The 20,042-nt window shown below is 37.1% G+C and overlaps 3 protein-coding genes across 6 annotated transcripts in view; 2 read left to right on the plus strand and 1 right to left on the minus strand.

Moving 5' to 3' along the window:
- The first annotated feature begins 1,614 nt into the window (after positions 1-1,614).
- On the plus strand, positions 1,615-4,411 carry foxr1 (forkhead box R1). The gene is made up of 6 exons (XM_052557545.1): positions 1,615-1,822; positions 1,910-2,032; positions 2,627-2,859; positions 2,993-3,261; positions 3,881-4,113; positions 4,194-4,411. The coding sequence occupies exons 1-6, from the start codon at positions 1,702-1,704 to the stop codon at positions 4,220-4,222; spliced, it is 1,008 nt and encodes a 335-aa protein (XP_052413505.1). The 5' UTR covers positions 1,615-1,701; the 3' UTR covers positions 4,223-4,411.
- Positions 4,412-5,967: 1,556 nt separating this feature from the next.
- Positions 5,968-11,204, plus strand: LOC127958638 (centrosomal AT-AC splicing factor-like). Of its 2 annotated transcripts, none has more exons than XM_052557549.1 (11): positions 5,968-6,167; positions 6,662-6,825; positions 6,902-7,000; positions 7,143-7,209; positions 7,295-7,357; positions 7,548-7,609; positions 8,599-8,713; positions 8,806-8,836; positions 8,906-9,001; positions 9,083-9,215; positions 9,336-11,204. In XM_052557549.1, the coding sequence occupies exons 1-11, from the start codon at positions 6,051-6,053 to the stop codon at positions 9,439-9,441; spliced, it is 1,053 nt and encodes a 350-aa protein (XP_052413509.1). In that variant the 5' UTR covers positions 5,968-6,050; the 3' UTR covers positions 9,442-11,204. The 2 variants fall into 2 exon arrangements, with proteins under 2 accessions (XP_052413509.1, XP_052413510.1); XM_052557550.1 differs by having other exon boundaries at positions 8,608-8,713.
- Positions 9,600-20,042, minus strand: part of LOC127958637 (rho guanine nucleotide exchange factor 12-like) — a 77,863-nt gene continuing 67,420 nt past the window's right edge. For all 3 annotated transcript variants that reach the window (XM_052557546.1, XM_052557548.1, XM_052557547.1), the window contains 16 exons: positions 19,364-19,510; positions 19,201-19,286; positions 18,828-18,953; positions 16,848-16,962; positions 15,767-15,867; positions 15,610-15,687; positions 15,249-15,324; positions 14,939-15,106; positions 14,695-14,782; positions 13,525-13,602; positions 13,343-13,437; positions 12,906-13,175; positions 12,505-12,747; positions 11,904-12,118; positions 10,974-11,049; positions 9,600-10,887 (listed from right to left, as the gene is read on the minus strand). In XM_052557546.1, coding sequence (XP_052413506.1) covers positions 10,877-10,887; positions 10,974-11,049; positions 11,904-12,118; positions 12,505-12,747; positions 12,906-13,175; positions 13,343-13,437; positions 13,525-13,602; positions 14,695-14,782; positions 14,939-15,106; positions 15,249-15,324; positions 15,610-15,687; positions 15,767-15,867; positions 16,848-16,962; positions 18,828-18,953; positions 19,201-19,286; positions 19,364-19,510 — 1,973 coding nt within the window. In that variant the 3' untranslated portion in view covers positions 9,600-10,876. The remainder of the gene's footprint in view (positions 10,888-10,973; positions 11,050-11,903; positions 12,119-12,504; positions 12,748-12,905; positions 13,176-13,342; positions 13,438-13,524; positions 13,603-14,694; positions 14,783-14,938; positions 15,107-15,248; positions 15,325-15,609; positions 15,688-15,766; positions 15,868-16,847; positions 16,963-18,827; positions 18,954-19,200; positions 19,287-19,363; positions 19,511-20,042) is intronic.

Below are 20,042 nucleotides of genomic sequence, written 5' to 3' on the forward strand. Positions count from 1 at the left end.
ATGTTGCATTATTTGTCTACCAGATAATACCTGAATGACAAAATGAATGCAGTGTCTTAAAATCCTGTCAAAGCTAAGGATATTCAGTGAAAACAGTTTGCAGTGTTTAACAAATAACTGTTACAAATGCATAAAACACAAATGTCTTTCGTGGCAAGTCGCGATGGCTGGTGTTGTTCATTCATTGGTCGGGCATCGACCAATAAAATATCCGCCCCCGGCTCTGCTCTCTCACATCTGCATGTACAAGTACACAAGTGAGTTTTTCAACAGGAATACTGCAAAAAGAGTAGCAAAAGTCTGAGCGATAGGATTTGAACTGTAGCCTACTGCCAGATCTGAGCGGTTTGACGTTGTGCAGCGAAACTGAAGTAAAGTGCAAAAGTAAATATGTCGTTAACATTTGTGTATATCATTTTCTTTGTGTGAATGCCATTCTACACATTTGTTACTATTAATCTGCACCTTCCAATTCAAAACGTTTTGATCATTTTCCGTGGTGCAAATTGAAAGATTCAGCTTTCCATATCAGAGCTGTGAGTGTAACTTTCAACTTACAAATACAAATGTTAATATGACAAGTTCTCACATTCAGTTTTTCAACCTCTCGAGTTTTGCTTCTGTTTTACCTTTATATTTAACACGCAACCCTTGACGGAGCTGAGAAATATCACGTGATCGTTTCCCGCAATTAGGTCCATTAAGGTGTTTTCGAATAAAAAAAGGTAACGCTTTTTTTCTTTGTTTCATGTGTCACAGTAATGATCAATCTACAGGTTATTTAGTGCTTTAACACATCCTAAACATTTTTTTTTTTAGTTTTTCAGTATAAAAGTAAATTGGGTTTAAATGTCAGGAGTTCCTGTCGGGACGAAAGTAACAATTGTAACAAAAGTATTTATTTTGTTCCGGTGCATGATACTGTGAAGTTCTATAAAAAAAAAAAACATTGAAATTGCCAATAAAATTAAATTTAAAATGAAAATATGAAAATGTAATTTATTATTATTATTATTATTATTTAGTTTTTTCAAAAATAAAGGACAAAATATGTTTGGAGTTATATATTAACAAGGTCATAGTCAGGTATACTTAATATAAATAAGAATAACAGAAAAAAAATCTAGCTTATATTGTTGTGTTACTTTCGTCCCAACCGATGGGGTCGAAAGTAACAATGTGCAACTTATGCTCAAAGTGATTATACTGAAGTCTTTTTACATTTCTACAAAATACCACCTGGTATTGATAGACCACACTTCTGAGTTACTGGCCACAGCGGAAAAATATTTCTGTCTACAACATTATCTTTTAAAATTTTGTTTTTCTGAAAAATGGTCCTTTTTCCCCCGGACATTTTAAACGACATTTTGTAGTCAAAATGTAGGCTATCATATGGCCAAACTGACTAAATAAAAAATAATAGCTAAAATAAAAAAAAAAAAAAAAAAGAAAAAGAAAAAATCAATTCGCACAATAATAATACTCACAATAAGCGTGACAATGAACCCTAGTAGTAGCTTAAATGAAAACTTGTTAAACCTTGGATTGCTAATAATGGCGCTTAATGATTTCCACCTGTTTTAATCAACGATATCGTCACAGTTTATCTTTACTGACACCACGACATTTCTTCAAAATAAAAGAGATACTGGGATTTGTTTACAAACGTTTGCTAGCTGTTCTTACAAAGTCTACGACATGTATTTACAGCTTCAATCCAAACGCAGATTTCTCGACCTTCATTTGACCAGCGGGTTACATGACTGGGACATGAATGAGGAAATAAAGTTAACCACGACGACTGATCAGTTTTACCACGGTAAAAGTACTTTGTTTCAGTGTAATTGCCTCAAGTATGCGAAAGAGAGGCGTGTTTCAGTGTGGATGATGTGTGGTGGTTTGGCAGATGATAAGAGGACTGACCAGTATCTGGCGCAGTGGCACTACGCGAGGATCTCCAGAAGATCATTACCAGCAGCAGCAGCAGAGGCAGCGCACAGCAGCTACCAGCTGCCCCTCAGCAGCAGAGGTGTTCATCAGACATGGCCTGCTCGTGACCGCACACTAATCAACAAAACACCGCAAACACCATACACCTTATCAAAACTGTTCAATATTTTCGATGCCAGAGACCCTATGAAAATGTTGTGTAACTTACAAATGCACCTATTTGCTGTAGTTTATGAATGACTTTATTTGAAACCATAAATATTGCAAATACTATTTTACAAGATAAAAAAAGAGAAAATTTTGTATTTGGAACAATTCTAAAACATATATTTCCTTAATAATAAATTATTAAACAAATTGTTTTGTATAACCATTGGCCGTTTTTGTTGTCTGCCCAATACAGTACTACTACTACTACTACTTCTAATAATAATAATAATCTAAGACTTATATATCCTGTAAAACTGGAGGCTACTTAATTATTGGAGAATGTTTATTTGAGGGTCCTTACTGATTGGTTACAAATTCTGAAAGAAATTCCAATAGAAGTCTTGTATATATTCCTTTTTAAGGTGTTTTTTTTTTTTTTCTTTTTTTTTTTTTTTTTTTTCAGCTCAGTTTCTTAAACTCTTGTCATGGTGCACTTCAAATGTATTTGTTTGTCTTTTTAAAGAGCCTGATATAGAACCAAATCTGTGGCTGATGGTGAATCCTAGTTTGGCCTGCCCCATAAAGTACCCTAGTAATTACCCCAAAGCCCCAACACCCCCAAAACCAACACCGCAGTCAGCGCTGCCAAGAACCACAACACCGGTTCTGGAACACAGTCTGCACCCAGCGATACTGCCTGATGAGACCTGTGTGAATGAGTCCACGCACGAAACCTCCCTCTCCAGCGAGTATCAGGTATGAGAACGGCTGCATTGTGTACTTGATCTTATGTCATGCAAACATTAGAGAAATATATCTAGGATAAAAGGCACATGAATAAACTGGGTGAAAGACTCTGGATATCTGATGCATCTCCACCTTGTTCCAGTTCACAGACGAAGATGACGCTTCTTCTGTAGACGTGCCTGTTTGTCGTAAGGTAAAGGGTGCGCGGAAGGGGAGGACACCCAAAGCGTCCACTCGCAAACTGGGTCTGACACAGAACAGAAGGCTTCAGAGAGCCCTGCAGGACAGTCTGAACCTGAAGAACGGCGGATGGCCTCGGCCTCCTGTGAACTACTGCATCCTCATCGCAATGGCGCTCAGCAGCAGCCGTAACGGCAGTCTCAACGTACAGCAGATCTATAACTTCACCAGGTCTCTCTTATATACTCCATGATGTGAACAAACACTGACCGTACATTCTAAAAATAAAGCTTCCAGAAATTTGCTTTTGCAATGATGACATAGAATAACAATCAATTTTGTCTCCCGAAAGAACCTTTCACAACCTAAAGGTGCTTAATGGGTTCTTCACAGTGATGCCATAGAACCATTTTTGGTTCCACAAAGAACCATTCAGTCAAAGGTTCTTTAAAGAACCATCTCTTTCTTACCTTTTTATAATCTGAAGAACCCTCTTCTGCTGCTACTTATGCTTTATGGAACCTATTAGACAAAAAAGGTCTTTCTATGGCATCGTGAAGCACTTTTATTTTTAAGAGCGTTTAGTGAAAAGTTCGTTTTTTTTTTTTTTTTTTTTTTTTTTTTTTTTTTTTTTAAGGGTTCTTTTAAGAACATTTTCCACAAAGAACCTTTTGTAGAATGCAAAGATTCAATGGATGTTAAAGGTTCCTCATGGACTAAAGATGGCCATAAAGAACCTTTACTAATGAATGATTTATCACTGCTTCACTCACTTTCTTTCTAACATGCACAAATATCCCAAATTATGAAATTTGTTTTTCATTATTCCATTTTCTTTCCGTCTTTCTAGAGAGCACTTCCCCTTTTTCATTACAGCTCCAGATGGGTGGAAAAACACGATCCGCCATAACCTGTGTTTCAGCAACAGTTTTAAAAAGACCCCACAGCAGGTGTCTGGAGACGGCAAGAGGAAGTCGTGTCTGTGGCATCTCACGCTGGATGGCCGACAGAGACTGAGAGATGAAATTAACACGCTTACAGGAGATTCCTTCAGAATGCTGAAGAGGAGCATGAACTATCCAGGTCAGGACAGAACGGAGTGAGTGGTGAGGTAAACCTCAATCCATTCGAACTGATTTCAATCTCTCTTATGTCTGTTACAGATATGATTCAAGCACTGTTAGTGCTGTGACCCCAACTTTGACCCTATGATATCATCAGGCTGGACAACTCGACCTGCTGTGATTTTGATTTCCTTATGAACTTAGGAATGTTTGCACTTTTTGTTATTACTAATATTGGGTAAAGGTGTGTGGGTATTTTTTTTTTTTTCTTCAATGACGTTGTGTGCCTTTATAAAATAAACAAATGCATTTGTGGACTTTTGTGGTTTCTTTCAAGCAGCTGCTATTTCCTTTAAAGCCGCTGGAAGTAAAGTAATGCCTAAAAGTCTTAAATATCTAAATTAACAAGACATCAATCATATGTCAAAGGTTTAGGTGTTTTTTTTTTTTTTCTCTCTCTCTTTGGAAAAGTCTCTGCCAGCCAAGTTTTTATTTATTTGATAAAAAAGGCAGGTATTAATCAAAAGATTTATGGTTTAACACTTTAAATATTAAAATATAAAATAAAGGGTTCTTAAAACAAAATGATTTTTCTATTTTAATGTTATTTGTCAAAGCTGAATTTTTAGCACATTTTCTCCAGACTTCAGAGTCACGTACATCCTTCAGAAGTCATTATAATGTGCTGATTTGGTGCTTAATAATTATCTGTCATTATTGGTGCTTTTAATAAAGATTCTTGGAATCAATGTTATTTTAGCTGCTTTAATATCTTTGTGTAAACCTTCATATTTCAGGATTGTTGGATGAATGGATTTGTAGATTGGATGTATAAAAGTTTAAGCAAACATAATTTAATTGTAGAACAAAAGTGTGTGTGCTTGTGTATATAATGCCAAACTTGTTCAAAATCGATAAATTATTGAGCAACAAATCACATGTCTGAGATTTCTCTCAATTCATATTGCTTTATTGGCATAACTAGTTAAATATTGCCAAAACATTGTACATTAGCAGAATTAAAACAACAGAAAAATAAATAAAATACATCAATATATTTACATAAACATTAATGGTATTACTAATGTGCTCACTCTTTGCCTCTTAGTTTGTGGCATTTATAAATATGATTCCTTCATCGAGTCCTTCATCAAGTACTATTCCCAATTTGTCATTTTCACACTCTCTTTAGGATGTGTATTTTTCACTGTGGAGGATACACAGATTATTAGGCGTTTCTGTGGAAGTGTAGACCTTTTAATGCTTGTGCCAGTCTTGATGACTGTAGTTACTCGTACCCCAGATCTCACTTGCAATAGTCAGTATGACACTATCAGAAATCTTTTTGCAAATTCTGATGGAGAAGTTTGTTTTACATAATTTCATTTGTGTGCAGGCTTTTATAAATAATGTTTAATTGCCAAATTGAAAATTCCAGTGAAAGATAAAAACCAGACCAAGATAATTATATTGTAGAGCATCTTGAAGTGCGGTGTTATTTATATCAAATACATTGTTGGTCTAGATCCTTTTTTTTCTGAAATATCTATGAATCTTTTTATTTTTATTTTTGATGTTGACTTCTTGGGTCTAATCGTGGCAGTATTTAGTTAAAATGTCTAGGTTTTTCTGGAGACCTAGTGGTGTTTTAGATAGAAGTCAAATATTTACTGTATGCATGTGTCAAATGGAAAATAGATGTAGTCCTGCCATATATGTGTGTGTGTGTGTGTGTGTGTGTGTGTGTGTGTGTGTGTGTGTGTGTGTGTGTGTGTGTGTGTGTGTGTCTTTCTTTATGCTGCTTTGATTTATCGTTTCCAGACCCCTCTCGATAATTCCAATGTATCATCCCAATCACAAGAGGGCGCTGCAGCATATTTGACATCACATAGTTTCACTATGTTTTGACGACATCACGTTTGCAGTTGCTAAAGAAACAAACACAAAAACAGCCAAATGGGAGCGTTTTACTGCTCTATCTGCAGAAAAACTGATTTTTCTGGAAAAGGACACATTTATGGGAAAAGCCACCAAAGCAAACTTAAAGTAATTCTTGTCAAATTCATGGAAAAGGTAAGTGTGCTAACAGCTGAAGATGCTGCCACAGTGGCTCCAGAACGAATAATGTTTCTATTTTATTGGGTTACACGTAAAAATCATAAAACGTGCATCAAGTAAGCCAGTTTTGCAGTTAATTTTAATAAAGCGGTATCAAATTGATAATTGGAGGACGAGTCAATGATTTGTAAATATTTTTAATGTCGTATGATTTTTGTCTGTGTAGGCTTTGTGTATAGAAGTTACATTAGGCCAGGACAATTCTGTAACGTAATATATTTTCCTGTTTAAATAATGGTTTAATAAATGTAAGCGACTATGTGAATGCAGTTCAGGATTACTTATCTATGAACAGGTTCAGCTGGTGGTTGACAACCACAAAATGTCATAGTTCGATAGATAGTTAGATACATAGATATTCATTGATATTAAGTTTAACTTGAATGTCGAAAACAATTTGGTGCCATGAACTCTAATAAACTTATTTGTTGTTATGCATGTTATTACAGGTCAAAGAAGCAAAGCGGACGATTAAAAATCCTCAGGTAGAGAAATACAGTCCCGATCATGACGAGAAGTTCTGGTGTTACTGCTGCGCGCTAGAGGTGCAGAAACACGTGACTGACAGTAACATCAGCGTGCTGTACGGAGGACTGCTGGAGCACATGAGCACGTAAGATCACACGCCGAAGCCTTTGAGAAACGCATGCAGAGCTTGCAGTGAATTTACTGAGCCCTTCTCATTTCAGCCCAGAGCACCGGACAAACACACACAAGTTCTGGTGGGACAATAAAGCAGATCCTAAACTGCGAGACAAGTTTATCATAACAGAAGAGGAAACCGAGAGGTTATTGCTTGATTGTTTATGTTTGGAAACATGGATGTGTTCGTTACAGCACTTCTGCAGTATATTACTACATTGATGCCATCACTGTAAAAGTTTGCAGATGTTCTAAAGAGAAATAAATGAAGACCACCTTTTTTTTTAGATTCAAGTCTGAAGTTTCCAAGTCTCTGGAACAGTTTGAGGAAAAAGAGGATGTGTTTATTAAACAGGTAAAGGTGTTTTACAGGTAATTTAATTGTTGTTGGTTTACTATATTTGAACTTTAAAACGTTTCGTCTCTTCTTTCATCCTCAGCAAGCTGCAGTGATCCGATCTCAGGAGCAGCTCAGACTGGAGGTCCTTCAGTCATTATCAGAGGTTTGTTTTCCTGGGAATCGCCAAGCGTATCCATATCTCAGTATTCGTTTTTGGAAATTGGAAGTATTATTTGTGACTTTTTCAAACTCTATTGCTAATTAGCAAGTAAATCCTTTGCTGGAAAATGATGTAATAAAAAAACAAAACAAAACATGGAGCATTACTGTTGACTTTCCTGAATCAAACTTAGCCTGATCCAGACCTGGTGCATCCTGCTGAAGTGGACCAACACAGCAGTCAACATACAGCCAGGTAAAAGAAATGTAAAATAACGTAATTTTTAAACTGTTGCTCCAATACGTGTATATTAAAATGCTCCAATACCTATGTACATACATACATACACACATATATACAGTACACAAGTGTGCAAAGTTTGGAGTCAGTAAGATGATTTATTTTTTTAAGAAATGCATACTTTCATTGCATAAGTATGCATTAAATTGATCAAAAGTAAGAAAAACACAGTTATAAAATTGTCATTTTGTGTTAAAATCATTAATAAAAAAAAAAGCTGTTCTTTTGAAATTTCTATTAATCACAGAATCTTTCTTATTTATACATGTATTTTTGTATTTTGATAAATAAATGCAGCCTTGTAGAGCATATGAAACTAGTTTTAAAAACAGTCTTACCGACACCAAATTTTTTATAGTTATTGTATATTTTTGGTGTGAGATATATTTCACACATTAAGCAAAGACCGAGTGAGATGAATGGAAACACAATCTAATCCATGTGAAGGTTAACAGAAATAACAGTACATCGGTCATACAAAAAATTATATTGCATGAGTATAGTCAATAATGTTTATAGATGATGAAAATATTATGTCATTGTTAAAATGAAGTGTTTCTAGAAATACTGGTGCAAGTAAAAAAAAAAAAAAAAAAAGGAAGTATCAGTGTGGGGTTTTTTACTGTTTGGTGCATCCTCAATCGTTATGCAAATATAAAGTTCAAAACTGGTTTTGTAGACAAAATGCATCTATATATGAATATATGAATTTAATTTACTTTTTACAGGTTTTTTTTGTTTGTTTAACATTTTTAATCACTACACAATTCCTCAGTTTTGATGAATTATACATATGAGGTGTCCAAATCTTTTACTAGTGTGAATACAGAAGTTAAATGCTTCTTTTGTGTCACGAGATGATCAAAATGAGTTTTTCTTCATGTAATCTGGAACTAACAGAGGTTGTAATGTCTAAAGCATGATTTTTGATGTTTGACATGAAGTTCCCACAGTCACTCTTATGAAATGGAGCCACAACCAGGGCCGAGCCACGAGGATTTCGCCTCACACAGTCAGTGGAATGAACCAGGATTCAACTTAACTTTCATCGGTTACCAGGTAATCTTACTTGCACTATACATATGCAAAAATTATTAATTTGAATGAAAAAAAAGATCAGAGATAATTTTGGCTTGTTTCCCCATTCACAGGACTCGTCCAGCAGTGGAAACGTTCATACTGGTGAGTAAAACCCATTTGGTTTGGGTTTATTCTCTGAGGAGATACTGAGCAGGTTTTGTTGAATTGTAGGAGCTGTACCGCCGTGGCTCCTGGAGGAGCCTGATGAAGCCCCAGGCAGTGGACGGCAGGAAATGGGCCCCTCACTTCAGGGGTTCCTCAAACACAGTATGCACTTCACTCTCATTATCACACTCATTGTTTTTGTTGTAAGGCAAGTTGTATACGGTCTTAAATCTTGAATTACAGAGGAGCAGGAGAAGCTCAAGAAGCTTCCGGCCAACCGTGTGGGCGCAAACTTTGACCACAGCTCACATACTGACGCCAACTGGCTGCCATCTTTTGGACGTGTGTGGAATAGTGGCAGACGCTGGCAGTCTAGGTGAGCCCTAACTACTGCACATCAGTAGGTTCAAAGTAGCTTTTGTAGACATTATATCCAAATAAGAATTACTTTAACAGTGTATAGTTTGTTTCTATTGACACTGTTTTCCCCCTACAGGCATCAGTTCAGAGAGGAGGAGACAAAATCCAGGGGGAAGAGGAAGTGGGAAGGTGATGGGAAAGCAACAAAGAAGCAAAAAGACCTCAGTAATGGAGAGTTATGAAGTGGATGCCCCAAATATACTAGCAGTGTTAGAAAAGTGGACTATTGGTTATCTCATATTGAGAACTAGTATCTTAAGGAGTTGACAAGTTTTGAACATTTATGATGCGTTCGTTCCAGCTTGTGCATTTCTGAAAGAATTTTGACAAGAAATGAACGTCATTTGTGTTTCCAGTTTATTGAATACATTTTTTTTTTTTTTTTTGCTACAGATGTGTCATTTATTTTTTGGTCATAAATCCAAAAACAAAATATCCTTTCCACTCTCCTAAAAAAGGTAAATGTGATAAAATGAAGACACAATGTGCAATATCTTCTTTCCATTTTGAACGATACATCAGTTCAGTCAAATTTAATAGAATCTCATCCATTAGAGCTATTTGATGTTCTCAACGGAAAGCCAAGACCATATTAATGTTCCATAATATAATAAAATACCTCAAACGTCTAGACAGAATAATAAAAATACAGATTACATTAATATTAAAGGATACCTTGCAGTCTTTTATTTTTCTTCTTTTTTTAGTAGTTTCTGTTAACATAATACATGACTTAACGCAATAGAAGAAGAAAAAGGTCTCTGTAAGAGATGCAGTGTTGGTCATAATTGTACAATACATTACATTTAAAATGGACCGTTCAGGGTCTTCATCAAGTTCCTGCACTGAAGCTTCTTTCTATTTAACTTCATTCTCAAAACCAAGAAAAACGTGTGTCGTATCAGCTCGACCCGGCAACATTACAAAAGGTCCGGTTTTCCCGTGGCCACAAGCCAGAGAAAACGCTTTCAGTAGCTTCATTAAATAGCATGTGTTTTATTAAGAGAGGAGGAATGAGGAGAGACACCACCACAACCATCAGCCCATCCCCTGACTCATTACTAGTATCATTTACCTTCATCATCAGTCCGCAAACGTTGGCCGTTCCTGTCTGAGAGCTCATTTTAGGCTCACGTGATAATGGAGATCTAATAACACACTCTAGGACTTCACTAAGTTTTTCACACTACTCACCGCTGATGTCAAACATGGTTTCTACATCGTAAAGTCACATATGCCGCACGCCGTATCAAAACAGAAGTCAGGCATTCGGTTTATGCTAGCCAGGTTAAAGATACTTTCATTGGCTAATATAGACTCTAATATCTTAGGTTTGCTGAAGGAATGCTGAGTCTTCTGTCCTCTGAATGCAGATGGTGGAGTGATGAAACGTCCTTACATGGCAATCTTGTAAAAGAAAGTAGCCTGAGACCAGACTGGTGTTCAGAAGGACAGATTTGTGATGGGGTCGTCTTGTAGTGTGGTGTAAACACAAACTCCAGATCTCCTGCCCATTCTGTCCGTCTCCGTCCATGCATGAGCGATGTTTTAGGAGGGGTAGCCCAGTGTCTCTGTGTCTCCTCCCGTCTCAATAAACAGGAAGACAGCTCTACTTCACTAACTTTTATCTGAGAGATGGATAAAAGAGAAAGAGAACTATGAATGAAAGCTCTTTTAGGGCATCACAACATCAAACCACTAACAGCTGCAGTACCTTTGTCTTCCTCTGTGTCAGTAGCGGGTTCCTCTGATAGCTTTTGGCGTAGCTGGTTATACTTGATTTCTGTATCCTGCAGAAGAGATTTGAGTATTATTGTTTATTTGTGCTATGATAGACTAAAACCAAAAAGACATTTACCTGATTTTTGTTTTTGATATAGTTGGACACTTGGTCACACTGTTAAATGTATGAATCTTCTCACAATAAAACAGTTTATTTTTTATTTTTTTATCTTTCAATTATTTTAAGGCTGCCTTTATATTTCAGGTAAGGGGACCCTTGCAAGTGATATATTTAAATTGGGAATATAATTAAACGATGCAATGATTTAATATAAAAATATAAACATGGTATTTCTTACCTTACCATGGAAGTCAATGGGACAAAATTGACACTAATTTCAGCCTTTTTTTTTATGGAGAGAGAATATTAGTTTTTTGTTCCTGCTATAAGAATATTAAAATATTTTAGCAATTTTCACAAATTCCAAATAGCCATACAGCCAGCAAGAAAAGTTACTTCTGAGAAACAATCTAGCACCATTTGTAAGCAGATGCCATTAAATGGATCTTTCACCTAAAAAACAATAATTTCGTCATCATTTACTCTCCCCGATGACTTTCAAATTCTAAGTATCTTTCTTATGTTAAACATGAATTAAGGTATTCTGAAGAATGCTGGTAATCAAACAGTTAATGGTCCCCATCGTCTTCCATATTATTTAATTCCCTACTATGGAGGCCAATGGGGACCAACAACTGTTAGGTTCTTCAAAATATCATCTTTTGTGCTAACCTAACCTTTTTGGGTGAACTATTGTTTTAAGTTTTGACGTCATTTGATTCAACAAATCTGATGCCCTGTATGCATTCAAATACTTTTTGGTCACTATATTTGCCTATTTTTAAGGAAGAAACACGTCACCTTCAGATGTTGCAGGTTGGCCTGTAGTATCCGTATGTGTGTCATGATCTGTCTGTTGAGGTTTGGTCCTCCGCTGCTCTGAGAGGAGGAAGAGAGGAGCTTCTTCAAGTCAATGCCCGAGTCTCCCGCTGCCACCGGCTCCCCGCTGCTGCCCTGCACATCATCTGTGCTGCTCTCGCCATACACCTCCAGCACCATATAACTGCCTGCAGAGACTGACAGAAAACAAGAGGAATGGTTACAGGATGCTGACAGGCTGAGATTAAAAAGTGTAAATGTAGTGTATCCAATGTATACCCTACTATAACGTAGACGAAAGCAATGAAATGCATAACGTATGGACAAAAGCACACATTTGTGGTGGAGAGTGGGCACTAGGTTATTTGAAAAGCACATTTCCCACATGCTGGCACTTTCACATCACATAAATAACTTTTCTCCTTTTACTCTGGCCTTTCTTTTCAGATTCAAATCAAATCGACCTCTCATGTCTATTTGCTTATTAATTTGTAACAGTCTTATATTAAGTGGGACAATGTGCGTCAGCTGGCCATTATCAAGACCCTTTCATTTCCTGCTGACTTTAAAAAGGACAACACACCACACTCCTCAGACGTCTCAAAGAAGCCGGTGTCTCCAGAGGGCAGATCCTGTGCGTTCTCCGCTCTGTTCTCGGTCCTCTCTGAGCCGTTCTCAACAGCGGACCTGATCGCAGTGCTGTCCTCCGTCCCCTGCTGAGAGCCTGTCCTCGCCACATCGTCCCGTTGCTCTCGCCTCTCGATGTCTCTGTCTGTGTCCTCCTGACTGGACATGTGGTTGATCAGGAGCTGCCTTAGTGTTGCCACTGGGAAAAAAAAACAGAAATGAGTAGAGAAATTGACAGACTGGCAGGGTTAGAGTGAATCCAGTGTGGCTTTAGTTGTTTTATTGTTGGATTTTAGTAGGTATACAGAAGTGAGAGGAACAGCTCCTAGCAGCACTGGGGTCGTGTCTTCTACTCACGTGTTCTGAGAGCTTCATCAGCTCTGAGAGGCTGGAGCTCGAAGGCCTCGGCCTCGTCCTCGTCTATGGCGATGCCCAGCCTCGAGCGCTGCTTCAGGAATGTAAGGCGATCGGTCATATCGGCCACCACGAACGCTTCATCATCTTCACCCTGATCCTGTAGTGAGTTTTCTTCTTCTTCTTCTTCTTCCTCCTCCTCCTCATCAGATTTGGTCTCGAATGGGTTGGTGCCACATGCTGGGGTTGGCATGACCTCGGTGCCATCTTTTTCTACAGAAAATATACCGCTTTTTTTTGAAAGATATTTCTGAAGATGGATAATGCTATAACTACTCTATTTGAATTAACCACCTTATAGCTAGACTATTATTACGGTATCGAATTAGTCACTCTCTCTCACAAACATCTTCAGAAAATAAAAGAACAGAACCGTTTACCTGGAGACTGAATGCTCACTAAAGAAATGGGCTCAGACTCTTTGTTTAGTTTCTGAACACCAGAGTTTATCAACTCGACCGCTTCTCGTTCCACGCTGCAAAACATGTCACATGTTCTAGATCACCTTACTGCTTATAAAACACTTCTCATATTCTAAATGATGCAGAAAACTTCAACTCACTCAGTCTGAGGTAATGGAATGATGTTGTGTAGTTTGGTCTTCATACAATCGGCTCGTTGTGTGATCAGACACTGCCACCTAGTGATTAAAAGTTGAACATTTAAGCCTAAATGAATTATAATATAACTATAATGATATTATATTATAATATACAATATGCAATAGATATATATACAGTACAGACCAAAAGTTTGGTAACATTACTATTTTTAAAGTTTTTGAAAGAAGTTTCTTCTGCTCATCAAGCCTGCATTTATTTGATCAAAAATACAGAAAAAACAGTAATATTGTGAAATATTATTACAACTTAAAATAATAGTTTTCTATTTGAATATATAAATAAATAATTTATTCCTGTGATGTAAAGCTGAATTTCCAGCATCATTACTCCAGCCTTCAGTGTCACATGTAACATCCAGTCGATCACATGATCATTTAGAAATCATTCTAATATTCTGATTTATTAGAGCTGGAAACAGTTCTGCTGTCTAATATATTTGATGAATAAAAGGTTATATATAACTGCATTTATTCAAAATAAAAATAAAAAATTCTAATAACATATATTCTAATAATATATTTTCTTTACTATCACTTTTGATCAATTTAACACATCCTTGCTGAATAAAAGTATTGATTTTATAAAAAAAAAAAAAAAAAAAAATTACTGACCAGTAGTGTATATTGTTATTACAAAATATTTATAGTTTAAAAACATTGCTTCTTTTTTTTTCTTTTTATTCAGCCTAAAAAGTATCACACGTTCTGAAAAAATATTAAGCAACAGAAATGTTTCCAACTTTGATAATGAATCATCATATTAATCATACAAAAATTCAGCTTTGCATCACAGAAATAAATGATCATTTAAAGTATAATAAATTTAAAAACAATTATTTTAAATTGTAATAATATATCACAATATTACATTTTTTTCTGTATTTTTGATCAAATAAATGCAGGCTTGATGAGCAGAAGAAACTTCTTTCAAAAACTTTAAAAATAGTAATGTTTCCAAACTTTTGGTCTGTACTGTATATTAATAATAAAATTCTAAATATGAATAAATACTATAATATTTTTAGAGGCTAAACATACTGTGGAAATTTTGAGCTCTTAATAGCAGATAAGAACACTATTAAATGCATATTAACAAAATGCAGCACTCACGTCTTTTGCTCAGAAACGGTTTGAGCCATTAGTTCATAGATCTGCGCTCCATTATCAGACATAGAGATGACAAAGAATGACCTGTTGTCTGTAATGCATTCAGAGAACGATGTTAGTTCAACTTACTTTTGAATATGCTTTATCAAGAAGCCATTAAAAACCTGCTCTACACATTTTGACAAACGTATGATGTAATGCATTCCACCCACTTTTCTCGTCTGTTTTTGAAAGCAACACTTCTTACCAGTGGCGACCGAGCGCACCATCACAGTGCTGAGTTTGATGATGGGGCTGAAGATGTGTTTGGTTTCAGCAGTGCCCGCCAGATTCTTACTGTGGCATTTTAAGATCAGCTTCTCATCTTGCCTTTGAAGTAGCACCAATATATCCTCCAGCAGCAATGTGTACAGCTCTGAATACACACATACACACACATCAAATGAAAACCTTTCACAATAACATTTGTTCCCTGATGTTTTCCATGATGTCAGCCCTAGAAGACATTTCTAATTTGAGTCGGGTCTACACTGAATTCCGTGACAAGCCACACCCACCAATAGTTTTATCTTTGTTGACCTTCCAGGACAGCGGTCCCTCATGCACCATCTTCCTCTTAGTCAAATCCAGGTTCTAGATGGAGAGTAAAATCAATTTTGTTTATAATGAGTTTCCAAGTTTTCACAATAAAGCCCACTCAAATGCTACTCAAAACTAGACCAATCACGTTTTGAGGAGGGTCAAATGCATGTTTTATGACAGGGGCTAAATATCATGTTATTGGGGTTGCTTTAACTGGCGGACATGAAGAACCACCCGCAGCGACAGTGTTAAAGTAGCCTAGTTCCACAAGAAAACACTGGTCATCAGTTACAGGTTCATTTAATGGATTTCAAATATTTAAATATGAAGTCTCACCTTAAACTCGGAGATCATGGGGTTCTCGCTCTGCTTCAGTGAGGACAGGTCCAGTCGTCTCTGGTAGTCCTCCAACCTCTGGGGGCAGCAGAGGATCGGGATCAGCTCAGAATGATTGAGTACAGCACTGATTTGAGGTCAGGTATTATTTACACACCTGTTTGTTCTCGGCTTCCTTCACCTCCTGGTTGACGTGAGTGAGAATCTTTCGACAGCATTCGCCAGCCTGTTTCACTTTCCTTCTCTCCTCAGGATCCTCTGCAGGCAAAAGACAAGTCCATTATATATAAATCACAGATTAACTGCACCAAAACAGCTTTTATACAATCATATTAATGCACAGAACTATTTTATTCTATTCCATTCATCCTCGGAAGTCATAACACAACTGAAGATATTTTACATGAAAGTCTCTCCATTGAAAGCCTAAGCAACTTTCACTCTGAAAGCCCAAAAAAGGTAGTGAAAACATGGAAGTAGTCCATGTTACTCCAGTGGTTCAAATGTAATTTTCTGAAGCGATGACGATGCTTTTTGTGCACCAAAAAAAAATGAAAGTGAAAGTGACGTGACATACAGCCAAGTATGGTGACCTATACTCAGAATTCGTGCTCTGCATTTAACCCATCCAAGTGCACACACACAATAGTGAACACACACACACACTGTGAACACACACCCAGAGCAGTGGGCAGCCATTTATGCTGCGGTGCCCGGGGAGCAGTTAGGGGTTCGGTGCCTTGCTCAAGGGCACCTCAGTCATGGTATTCCCAGCCCAAGACTCGAACCCACAACCCTAGGGTTAGGAGTCAAACTCTCTAACCACTAAGCCACGACTAAAAAGATAATAAAAAGACTATATGCAACATTTTTATAATTAAATTCAGAAGAGGCATAAATTCTGCATGTGTAAAGCAGTACGAAGATTAAAACTGAAATACCTCTGAGTGAAACATTTCTCACAGCGGATATCCTGCGCAGTGAAAGTCAAATTTCTATATATATTCAATGTTAAGTGTGCTTGTGTATAAGGAAGCAGAATATGACTCTCTATCGCATACAATGCACCCTCGTTCATATGCAGAAAAAACTACGCTCAAAAAGAGATAATCAAGTCGGAGGATCGTTCCACCCCCCCCACCCCTGTATTGACGTTACACTGAACAACAAGCCTAATATTTGAGATCAATTGTGACAAGTGTAATTTGAGTTTTGGGATAAAGAAGAAAGGACTGTACCTGTGTTTTTGGCAATGTTCTCCAGCAGGAGGGGATACTTTGTGAGTCTTTGCGTCTCCACAGGAATAATGTCCTTTAACTGTAACCTGCGACAATGTCGGTTACTCTCTGCCTCCTGCAATACAAACACTTCTATATTAATTACATTTACTTACATTTATAATCTATGAAATATATAATAGTAGTTGTGACGAGTGGGGCGAGGGCGAGTGACGTGGGAACGAGTGAGGCCGGAGGCGGTGGAGTGCAGTGTTGTTTTTGGCAGCCCTTTTAGTTTTAGTCTTTTGGACGAAAATGCTTTTTAGTTTTAGTCACATTTTAGTCACTTATAAACTTGATTGTTTTAGTCAAGTTTTAGTCGACGAAAACACAAAAAGGTTTAATTAAGTTTTAGTCAATTTTAGTAAAAAACTAAAAAGTAGTTATTAATTTAGATTAAAAAGTATTGGAAATGGACTTAGGTTTGACAGGTTGTAACGAGTGTTGCAATTCATAAAACAACAGTTAACCTTAAAAGCTTTGCATAATAAACTAGACTTTCTCATTGATGGAGATGCAGTGCTGCCAAGCTGTACTTCATGGTCGCATTGGGCAGAAACCTTTTATCCACATATTTCAAGTTATTTTTCCATGAATTGATGCTCTTCTAAAATTTCAGCACATTGCCTATTTTCACCAGTAATCACAGTTATAAAGGAATGGTTTAAAGTTTAAACCATTTCTACAACTACAACATTACACACGGATAAAGTGGTAACAGTGGAATCACTGTTTTACTCCAAAAAAAGCCAGGAATAAAAACATTCTTACTTTGGCAATTGTGGCTTTATTTGATAAATTGCTAAAGTGCAATGAACAACGTGCCCATAATATAAGCTATTGAGGAACACATACTTATGCTCTACAACTTGTGCTTCAACTTGTCTGCCAGTGCAACAACAAGATGCATATTATTTGTAAACACAAACACCATACAACCCTGTCTAATAAAAGTGACACAAACATTCAGGGATGCAAACACATGTATGGTCAAAAAAAGAGAGAGTTATCGAAGCCCTCACCCCGCAGCAAATATCACAATTTTATATTTATATATGGATGTCAAGAGCTAAGAAGTGTATGTATTTATATAGCCTACACTACACACAAATACTATACAATTAAATTATGCTCATTTTAAATGTATTGTGTAGGCTAGGTATAAAAATATAGGCTTTTAATAATCTTTCAGTGCGCAAAACCATGTTAATATGAAACGCTTCAAAACAGAGAGCACAAAGCGCGTATGCACATTGCGGGTGCAGAATGATGTGCTCAAAGCAACATGGAGTCACAGTGTGCTGCGCTGGTCAACTGCGCATTTAAAGGTACGTGCATCCCCGTCCCAGGTGCAGCCCCGCCTGCTTCTCCAAAACAGGCAGAAATGATATGCATTGTGAACGTCAGACTTATAATCATTTTCGTCTCGTCAACGAAATCTTGAAAACATCTCGTCATGTTTTAGTCACATTAGAGCCATTTTAGCTAGTCATCGTCGCGTTATCGTCATAAAAAAAGGTACGTAGACGAAATCATTTCGTTGTCATCATCGTTGACGAAAACAACATTGGTGGAGTGATTGGGAAATGAGCGACACCTGCGGAGGAGATGGAAGGATATAAAACTGGAGCGACGACATTGAAGGATGAGAGAGGACCAAGCCTGGGCTTTAGTTTATGTTTGCTTTTTATTTGTGCGCATCAGTCGTCCGTGAGGGGCTGATGCGCTGTTTTGTGTTTATTTTTGTAATGAAAGTTTCATTTTGATTGTCCGCCGGTTCCCGCCTCCTCCTTCCCGATGATTAGGAAGTTTTATTATTACAGTAGTTACATTTACTATATTTTCCATCAGGAATGGCCAGATAAAACACACACACACACAACTTAAAGAAAGTGTTACCTACAATGATGAAAGCAACCACTGCTCTGTAAGGCCACTGACCTGTATGAAGGAGCTGAAGCGCTGGTCTTTCTTCTGTTTGCTCTTGATGAGCTCCAGGGCGAAAGGCTGATTACTGCAGTACGTGCCCGCAGCTCTCTTGATCTTCACCTCTTCTTCTCCACTGAACTTTGGGTAGAGACACAATTTAGGTGTTAAACATCCCTGCTAGAAAATCTAATAATAACTGAATTTAGATGGTTTCTAGTTGGCTAAAACTAGTCATTCATGGTCATTAGTTGGTCCAAGCTGGTTTAGGTGGAAGATCATATCAATTTGATACAGCAACAAACCAGCCACCATGTTCGTCAGCTGGTCTACCATACACTAGAACAATCAGGATTTTCAAGCAGGACATTTTTTGCGTATTTCTTACCCAGGAAAGCAAATCATCTCCTATTGAGTCAATGAGCGCCGTCTCATTTTTCTTCCGAACCGCAGTCATTTGTTCTGTTAAAGACACTGAAGTGAAACGAGAAGGAAGAGAGTATTTAGGAGGAATCTTTACTTCAGATGTGTTAAGAAGTTATGAGACTTACTGTGCAGCTGTACGATCTCCTCGAGGTTGCTGAAGATGTTTTTGATGTCTGCAGGAGGGAGGATGGAGTCTCGGATCAGCGGCTGGTAAAACAAATTCTCCAGAACCTTCATCATTCGAACGTGTGCTTTCTCTGTGTAGAACAACTCTATAAGAGCAATGACAGGAAGGAGAGTGATGGTTACACAGGATAGTTTGGACTTGTTAACTGCTTCTCAAGTTTGTGCTGGGACTAATCAGAATATGTTTGTTTTTCCTGGGATAAAATGAGGGAATTAATTTTACATATATATATATATATATATATATATATATATATATATATATATATATATATATATATATATATATATATATATATATATATATACGTAAGGTTACTTGTGTTACTTATTCACTTTTGATTAATAATGGTAAAAACACTGATGTCCAGTAACAGTGTTTCAATCAAAATCAAAAATCAATTGTACTACTAGCATAAAAACTAATGGAGAGAGATCCATGTCTTGAATTGTGTAACAAATTATCTGATATTTTATGCATTTTCGCACCGCCAGAACTGGAGCAGGGTCTAACCAGCACAACTGGTACTATTTGTGACGTGAGTACTAGACATTGATTGGCCAGACATGTTCGAAAACATTGTGTCAACTTATTTCGCAAGTATGGTGAACAGCGAT

Source organism: Carassius gibelio, chromosome B5, assembly GCF_023724105.1.
Source record: "Carassius gibelio isolate Cgi1373 ecotype wild population from Czech Republic chromosome B5, carGib1.2-hapl.c, whole genome shotgun sequence".
In the NCBI taxonomy this organism is placed as follows: domain Eukaryota; kingdom Metazoa; phylum Chordata; class Actinopteri; order Cypriniformes; family Cyprinidae; genus Carassius; species Carassius gibelio.

What these genes read in the sequence shown, in the direction of transcription:
- LOC127958638 (XM_052557549.1), top strand. Translation starts at nt 6,051, where the DNA reads ATGGGAGCGTTTTACTGCTCTATCTGCAGAAAAACTGATTTTTCTGGA. An exon ending in TTGTCAAATTCATGGAAAAG is followed by an intron (nt 6,168 to 6,661) that starts GTAAGTGTGCTA and finishes ATGTTATTACAG; the next exon opens with GTCAAAGAAGCAAAGCGGAC. An exon ending in TCCTTCAGTCATTATCAGAG is followed by an intron (nt 7,358 to 7,547) that starts GTTTGTTTTCCT and finishes AATCAAACTTAG; the next exon opens with CCTGATCCAGACCTGGTGCA.
- foxr1 (XM_052557545.1), top strand. Translation starts at nt 1,702, where the DNA reads ATGTATTTACAGCTTCAATCCAAACGCAGATTTCTCGACCTTCATTTG. An exon ending in GCTGCCCCTCAGCAGCAGAG is followed by an intron (nt 2,033 to 2,626) that starts GTGTTCATCAGA and finishes GTCTTTTTAAAG; the next exon opens with AGCCTGATATAGAACCAAAT. An exon ending in CCCTCTCCAGCGAGTATCAG is followed by an intron (nt 2,860 to 2,992) that starts GTATGAGAACGG and finishes ACCTTGTTCCAG; the next exon opens with TTCACAGACGAAGATGACGC.